The sequence below is a fragment of the Geospiza fortis genome, unplaced genomic scaffold (genome assembly GCF_000277835.1).
Source record: "Geospiza fortis unplaced genomic scaffold, GeoFor_1.0 scaffold35, whole genome shotgun sequence".
Classification (NCBI taxonomy): Eukaryota; Metazoa; Chordata; class Aves; order Passeriformes; family Thraupidae; genus Geospiza; species Geospiza fortis.
Genome location: NW_005054453.1, coordinates 1,371,006 through 1,379,616, shown reverse-complemented (window position 1 = coordinate 1,379,616; position 8,611 = coordinate 1,371,006). Strand labels below are relative to the sequence as shown.

Below are 8,611 nucleotides of genomic sequence, written 5' to 3'. Positions count from 1 at the left end.
TCCTGCTATTCCTACAAGAAGGAAACCGGCCCATAGCTCCACCTAGTGAGGCAGCTCAGCTCCATAAACAACAACCGTGTCATTTACTACAAGCTGAAAGTTTACCACAGCTAGAGTAATCTATTTGAGATTTAGTTCAGATTCAGGAATACTTTAAACTGGCCAGATTAGAATCAGAAATATTTACTTCATCTCCTTCCTCTTCTTCAGCACAGCTCTCTGCTTTCAAATGTGAGACATTAGCCTTAAGACATCAAGTAGAAGTTTACTTCAAAGCAGACACCTTTGCCAGTTTCCAAGCGATTAAGATTGATAGAATAACTTCTCATCATTAATTACTACCAAACAATTTGTAAGCTAAAGGCATAAAATACAGAAGGGGAATCATAAGAACATAGTGATCTGAGGAAGGCATACCAATTACAAGAAGTGATATAGTTCAAAACACCAAAGTAAAAAAGGTTAGGTGCAAAATACAGATTTGTCACTTTTTCAAATATTGATTATTCTCTGGGTATAAAAAATATTTTTACATCTCTGATAAATAAACCCTGCTCTTTAGGTAAGCAAGATATCCACTGTTTAAAAATACAAACACAAAGATCAAGTGTTCACTGTACCACAAGTCAATAGTGAAAGGTATTGCAATGAAAAAATTCCATCTTCCACTTTATAAATGTGGTACACAGCACATGAGAAAGCAACTCCTGAGCTCCAAGATGGAGCTCTGTATCAAGTAGATCTGAGATATGATAATTCTGAACAGACAAAGCACATGGGAAGAAGAGAAAAAGGATAGGTTCTCAGTTCTGTCAAAGAGAGTAAAATTCTGCAGGCTGGATAATACTGAAAGTTACACTTTGAATACACAGAATTATCTCTTCTGGCTCGAGGCTGCATTAAACTTTTATATAATTAGTAGATTTGATGATCATAAGTTCTACATCATACGTCATAAGTACAAGACTGCTTTTGCTACAAAAATATCAAAATAATTTATGCTAATGATGCTCAAGTGTAAGGAGACGGAATGTAATTTCAGATGCATTACCAAGTAAATTAATTTCTATTTATCAAATGTGCATTTGACACTTTCATAATCAGACCATTTGTTATTAAAAAAGTAAACAATCACTTAAAGTGAAGGAAGATATTACAGAATATGAAATCGAAGTAGCACAAATAAATGATAGTGAAGAAAGTTGTTTAAAATGGTCACGAAATCTTGCAGGGAGGTATTTATGCAAGACAGCATGCAGCCTCCAATAGAAATTTTCTTTGGTAAATCAAATTCCTCTTTCTAGAATAGGCTATCTGATATATTACATTTTTTCTAATGTTTTGTCTCTCTCAGGAAAAAAGAAAAGACAGAAAAATATATTAAATATTTATGTTTTGAACATATTCAAAGCTTTTAATTGTAACTCAAATTTCTAACCTAAGACAAGATCGGGGCACTGGAAAAACTTCAGAGATCTCTTGGTAAAAACCAACGTAAAGGGCATAAGGCAATTATTCTGACATTAACAAAGGGCTTGATACCCCTTCAGAGCCTTGGAAACAGCTAAAGAGACAATGTGCCAGGCTGTTACTATTAAATCTCAGATGTTCACCTAAACTTTAAGCTTAACACCAAGTGTGGGAACGTTGCTGTATTAACACAGTCACTCTCACACCCTCCTATCTATGGCCTTAACTAATGGAATGCATTTTGAAAAGGGGTCATTAAAAATGGTGACCCTTAATTTGCCCATGACCATTGACACTGACAGCAACACAGCCTTCTGAAAGTTAACTACTTCTTGGTCTCATGAGCCTATTCAGGGTGACCAGGTTACACAGAGCAGATTATCTGTTACCTGTTTTCCCCAAACAGCTGTCCTCAAAAACCTACTTGCTGTCCAACTTTATCAGCCAATTTCACACACATAAAATGGATTTCCAGAAGCATGCAGTCAAAATGTGATGCCCAGATACTCCTGCCAGAAATAGGTACATACAAGGAAGGACAATGCTTGTTTCCAGTTATAGATGAAGTGGTTGAATCTGGAATCTAAAAAGCCTTCCTATAACCACAGGAACCTGATTCTACAACCTTCCAACAGACAAAATCCAAGCACATCAATTCTGTTGCTCTTTACACCCATTTCAGAAATTACACAGCGAGTGACATTTCAAAGCACTGAAAAACAATTATTTAGTAACTCACCAAATGAAAAGCTTCTGGAGAATGCTGGAAACTAAGTAACATGTGGGAAAGGACAGCAAGGGCACCAGGCCTCACTAGAGGAAACCAAAGTCGATTAAACACCTAAAAAAACCCACATTTATTTCAGTGAATCTGCAAAGTAAAATTTCAGTAAACACAAAAAAATCTTCAAACACACAGCCATTTGAAATAGACAAAATCATTACATGCAAGTGACAGCTATAAATGCACTTACATCATATTTGCAGAATAAGAAGATACTGTATGTTACAATAAAAAGGATGCTACACAATTGCATAGCTGGCAGCAATTCCTTTCCCTCTCCCTTTTTTGAATGCTTTTTTCCAACGTACCAACTCGATCTTAAGCAGGGTGACATCAATGAGGATGGTAAATTTCTGGACTGCAGCCAATCCTTTCAGCAGTGCAATCACCCACGTTTCCACGTGCTGAGCCAAAGGCCAGGACAGCCAGTCAATCATTCTGCAAGACAATAGGAGAACAAAAAATATTAAAAAAACAATATGCCACTAACTTTAACCTCAACAAAAAACATGCAACATGCTCACACAATAAGACTCACAATAAGGAATGCAGGAACGTTGGGCAAGTGGTAAATTAATTTTGCTTATACCTCAAGTAAATTAACTCTGAAATTAATAATGATTTATTTAATACATTTGAAGTAAATGTGCATCCCCAAAAATACCTTACCATAAGAAAGTCGTTATTTTGTATTGCTACTTGTTGGTCTAGAAAATGCACTCTGATGTTATAGACATTGAGCTAACATATGGCAAAAACTTACTTACTGCTGAAAAAGTGCCTGTACCTGGTAGCCTCCCCTCTAACACCTTTTACTCCAAAGCAGACCAAAACTGACTACTAAGGAAGACTCTTCAACTTACAGCTACACTCCCAGAAGCCAATCCAAACACTCTAAATTAATAGCAAAATCTAGTCATTTTAAATACATTGAGCAGTCTGGGGTCTGCATACATCTCAAAAGGGATCATTTCACCTGAACTAAGAAAAAAGGGACCTCCTGTGCCTAGAAAATACAGTGAAATATCAGGAACAGAAAACAGAGGTATTTTAAATTAATAGTTAGTTTATCCTGATCCTTAAGGCAGACAAGCAGATGAGCTGAAACAATTTTAAGACATAGACAATATTGTAAGGGAGTGCCAGCTAAAACATGAAATCTAGGCTTTGTTCTTCTGAGATTTTACTTGGTAATATTTTGAATTTTCTTTAATTGTCCATAAGATTCCTTTCTTCAAACAAGATGAGGCAGCACTAATTTGGCAGCACTAGGTGGAAGAAAAAACTTTCTACCGCAAGAGTGGACAGATATTGAGACAAGTTCTAATGCATATATCTTAGAACCTGCACTTATAAAGTTCATAGGCTTCTCTAAAATAAGGGATCTTTAGAACTGCCTTTTTAACAAACAAGCACAAATCTTACCAAGTTTCATCCATATTACTATTTAAAAAAATTGGGGAAAAAACATGGCAACGTCATAATCAGTGCTCTGAATTTACACAAAGCTCTTATTTCCTCAAGATGTTGAATTCAAACATGTTTATCCTGAGCAAACTTTTCATATATCCTCTGAAATAGAGAATCAAAAACACAGGCCCAAACTGTTTTTGTCTGTGAAGAAATAACCCAAAAAAAAGACCCCACAACTCACAAACCAATCATGTTCAAATCTTCCCCTCCTTGATTTGTAGGCTTGATATTTTTCAGCAATCAGAAACATTTGCACAACTAATTTAAACCAAATGACAGTATATTATTTTCTTAACTGTTTAGACAAGTATTCTGTAGAGTCCTACATTAGAACCACCATTCTAAAACATCTGACTATTAATCTGAGAGTTAATGATTTTGAGAGCAGAAACAAAAGCCAGAAGAGACAGAAGTGAACTCACAGACCTGCTTGAGACTGTCCCAAAAAGCATCACATCTTACATATGGTAGGTGAAGATCAGGTATTTTGGTTGCATTCACTTGGCTTCTGCTCTGTTGCAATCAATGAGCGCACATTTTTAGGCAGATACTAGTATGGGCCATGATGATCATGAATATGAATAGAGGATTGCTTTTTTGGGTTTGGCTAGGTTAAGAAAACCTTAAAAGCCTCAGGAGGACCTTCTTCCTCATACCATCCTAAAATCAGCAGGTTTTTTACCCACATATGTGCCTAGTAAGGATAGTATTTTTTGATATCTTTGAATAAAAAATTATTTGTGCAATCTCAGACAGTAACTTCTTTCACAAAATATCTTCTTCACCACATCAAAGAATCTGGCAGCTCAGGCATGAGTCCCTCAGATTAGGAAAAAAACCCCAAAATAGCAACACAAGATCTTCTGACTACCCGTCACCCCCAATAACTTACAAGTCTTTTACAGAATTTTACATTTTTTCCAATAGGACAGAGCACCTGGTTATATCTGGAGTTTTTCTCAGCAAGATTTTCAGTTTCTCTTAACAAAGATACTGGGGTTGAAGCACAAAGAAGCATTATACTTGTCAGGATCCTGAGTACAGCCCGTTCATTTCCTCCCAGAGCTCTGAAGTAGACTCTTAAAGTACCCATATATCCTCAATGAGATTCAACAATTTTCTGCTTTTCCTCATTGATGCTTCAGGTAAGGTTTCATGAGACAGCTCAAGCCAAATTCTAACATGATCTTGTGTCTAATGTACCACCCACTCTGAACAAACTCAACTTATGAGTCTGTTAAATACAAATTTTTACTGTTCTGTGCTCAACTTCAGAAAGACTCTGCAGTGCCACAGATGCTATATTTAGGAAGTGAGCAACAAAGTCTCTAATTTACAGTCACCAAAGCTCTGCTAACTCTCATCAGACCTTGTTGTGCCTGGAGTTCTGTACCTCCTGGGAATGCTGCAAGCCTGATGACAGCATAGTCATTTGGTGCTCCAGACATTCCAGCAGCATTAACCTCTTAACAATTGCTTCACTAAGCCAGAAGAGAGTAATAACTGCAAAGGGTTGCCAGAGGTAGAAAAAGAAACTGGATGCAGGTTTCATGGAACAAAACTAGAGGCTCTTAAGAGAGAGTATTACCTCAAAGAATGAACAAAGCAAGTAAGATTACCCTTCCCTTTCAAAAACAAGAGAACATCTCACCCATTACATGGCTGGTACCAAAAAAAAAAAAAAAGAGCACTTATTTGATAATAACAGCTCCTACTGTAAACAAAGCTCAGTACTGCATTACTTCCCTAAGCAGAGGCACACAGTGAAGGTGTTCTCAAGCTACAGTTATATGATTACACTGTCGTGATGCAGCAATGCAACATAAATGTTAAAACTACACTAACTTGAAAATCAATCACCAGCACATTACCAGCAAATTATTAGCATGACCAAATCCTGAATTTCCCAGGTCTGACCTTTAGATTGGGAACACAGCTTTGTTGAAATCTCTTCAGTCAAGGAGATTCTCATAAAGTCCCTAAACAATATGTCTTACCCCAAATTGTATGACTAATACTGCTTCTTTTCATTATGTTTTTGACTGAAATACAGTTTTTCAACTTACTGTAAACACAAGGAATGTTTTCAGTGTGAAAAAGCCCACCAAGATATTCAAGTGCTACACTACATGAATGCTTAAGTATTAGAGTACACTCAAAGGGATGTACTTAAAAAGTAATAATATTGCAGACACTGATCTCTTAGTTTAAGGTTTCTTAAAAATTATTTTTTAAAAAATACAGATTTCTAATAGTCCCCTGTTTAACTGCATTACCCATTTTCCTACCCTTCACTACTCAATAACAGCTTCTTCAATCGGATTTCAAAAAAAAAACCACCAACTTCAAGGTCTTCATCCTTCTATCACTGTCATTTTTCTGCATCACTATTATTCACATATCTGAAGATACTAGTCACAATTGCAATCTGAATCCCAATCTGTTTACACTGCTACTCATCTACACCACATTTACTCAAGGTTAGATTAGTGACAAACATAATATGAAATTGCTTTCATATAATTTCTATTTCTCTATCATTCAAAGAACGCCCAAAAAACCTCTAAGGGTTTGAGTGAAAAGGGTAATAGAAGCTGTTCTCTGTGAATCCTTCCAAAAAAACCATTAATACATCTAAGCAGAAAAAAAATCCCTCAAAGCTAAGTAGTAAAACTCATTTTGAACTGGCTCCTTTCTTCTGAGCAAGAGATGATGGTTAATATCATCACATAAGAATGCTATCCTGCTTCCTGGAAAAGCAGAAAGGTTCATCTTCTGAAAACAAGGCCCTGTTTCTCAGCTTGACTGTAAATCCTATGGAGTTTCCTACTTACACCATCTTCCATAAGGCAGAAGACCTCACTTAAGATGTCATAGAAGAAGAACACAGGTGTTTCCTCTCAGTTTCTATTTAACCCTCTTCATCCACCCCAGCAGGGCTGGAGAATGAAGCCACAATACCAAGGAAGGCAGCAACCTTAAACTGAAACCATGCCAGTAACAGCCAGAGCTTCATATATATTTGATATATATATATTTTAACATGCCAAAAAGCATGACTTGGAATACCATTTTAAAAGTTCCTCTTCTTCACGCTTTTGTTTGGTTGTTTTTTTTAATGGAACTTCAGTAACAGCCTCAAGAAAGGCAAGATTAAAAAAGACACTCTTCTGTCCCCTCACAATTAAATACATTACCTGCACAGAGCTTGAGTCATACTTGTATCTTTCACGTTAGGATCTGTAGTAAGGCTCCTGATGAGTACTGTAATCATCTGCAATGGTATGTGCTGCACAAGACTTGCCAGTGCAACAGAAGGCTCGAATGAAGTATCTGTAACAATTGAATACGACAATGTAAGAAACCAAAAAGAAAACCCCATAGAAAAAAAAGTAAGCCTCTTGTTCTACCATACAACCTCACCATAGTTTAAAAGTGACAATAAATCTATCCTATATCTGGCATTCTATTATCACAAACCAAACCAAAATTAGAATATATCAATAAATTAAGGACAATGAACGGCAGTCAATTAGCAATGCCATTAGTTCATTTCATACCCACGCAAGAAAGTGACAATCTGCCAACTACTTCCTCCTCCACCCTAACTGGAACTGAGAAGTAGGTTTTGTATTTTTCTAAAAAGAAGTACCATAAGTTGCTTATTATACTTCATATTAAGCCTAGGGATTTAGTGCAGCTGGTATTCTCCACATCCTACCTCAACAACTCTCTGCTAACCATACCACTTACGGCAAAATGCAATGTCAAGTTTCCCAGGTGCCTCAACAGCAAAGACACTTCGCAATGGGAATTATTATAGTACTTCACAGATTTCAGAAGCCAGAAAGTACCTATTTACAATCACATTTCAATTACTGAGGCACTGGATGCTTCCTAAAATTTTATACATTACTTTTACATATATTACTTATACATATTTATAAACCCCGATTTGTTAAACAGTTCCAGGGAGCAAGAAGAAAGAGTAGCTTTTCATCGAATCACAGAACTGTGTTGGAAGGGACCTCTGGAGACCATGTAGCCCCACCCCTCTGCCAAGGCAGGGTCACCTGGAGCAGGTAACACAGGAACACACACAAGTGGGATCTCCCTCTCTCCAGAGAGGGAGACTCCACGACCTCCATGGGCAGCCTGTTCCAGTGCTCCACCACCCTCAATCTAAACAAGTTCTTCGTGTTCAGGTGAAATTTGTGGTTTAGTTTTTGGCCTTTGCTCCTTGTCGTGTTGCTGGGCACCACAAAGAGTCTGACACCACCTTCTTGGCATGAGCCTTTGAGATATTTATATGTTTTACTATTGATAGTTTTAAATCTTCCTTAAGAGGGCACCCAAAACCTCATTTCGGTATATGATTTAAAGCACTGTATCAGGAGTTTTTATAAACACAATCCTGCTCCGCAGCAAAATAAATCAAAAAATAAATAAATCCGTATTCTCTAGCTTTTGCGGGGTGGGCAGGAAATAAAAAAGGCTTTGCTTTCTCGACAGTCAAGAAGTTGCATTTTAGTATGCGGGTGAGAGAGCAGTGGTTACCAGGTGATGCCTGCACGGCGCCCACTGCCTGCGCTACGGCTTTTCCTCTTCTCTGAATAACCTACGCCCCCGTTACTCCGCGCCGCTCCCGCTCACCCGCGGCGGAGATGACAGCGAAGAGCTCCTGAAGGGAGGGCAGCAGCGTGTCAGGCTCGGCCTTCCAGACGCTCCTGAGCAGCGCGCTGACTTGGGTCACCTGTGAGACGTAGAGGCGCAGCTCGGCCTCCCGGGTGCCCTGGCTCTGGAAGTGGGCGATGCTGCGCACCAGCTGCTGGCAGAAGGCGAGCGAGAGCTTCCTGCCGCGGGGCAGGCACTGCGGAAAGTCGC

At 38.2% G+C, this 8,611-nt stretch overlaps 1 protein-coding gene across 2 annotated transcripts in view; it reads right to left on the bottom strand.

Moving 5' to 3' along the window:
• The window catches only part of USP38 (ubiquitin specific peptidase 38), a 17,577-nt gene extending 9,064 nt beyond the window's left edge, over positions 1-8,513 (bottom strand). Inside the window, exons 1-4 of one of the 2 annotated variants that reach the window (XM_031062594.1) lie at positions 8,381-8,513; positions 6,925-7,060; positions 2,563-2,692; positions 2,210-2,311 (exon numbers count right to left, since the gene is read on the bottom strand). In XM_031062594.1, the coding sequence (XP_030918454.1) occupies positions 2,210-2,311; positions 2,563-2,692; positions 6,925-7,001 (309 nt within the window). In that variant the 5' untranslated portion in view covers positions 7,002-7,060; positions 8,381-8,513. Of the gene's footprint in view, positions 1-2,209; positions 2,312-2,562; positions 2,693-6,924; positions 7,061-8,284 lie in introns of both variants that reach the window. The other variant, XM_031062593.1, reaches the window with a different exon arrangement.
• Positions 8,514-8,611: the final 98 nt, after the last annotated feature.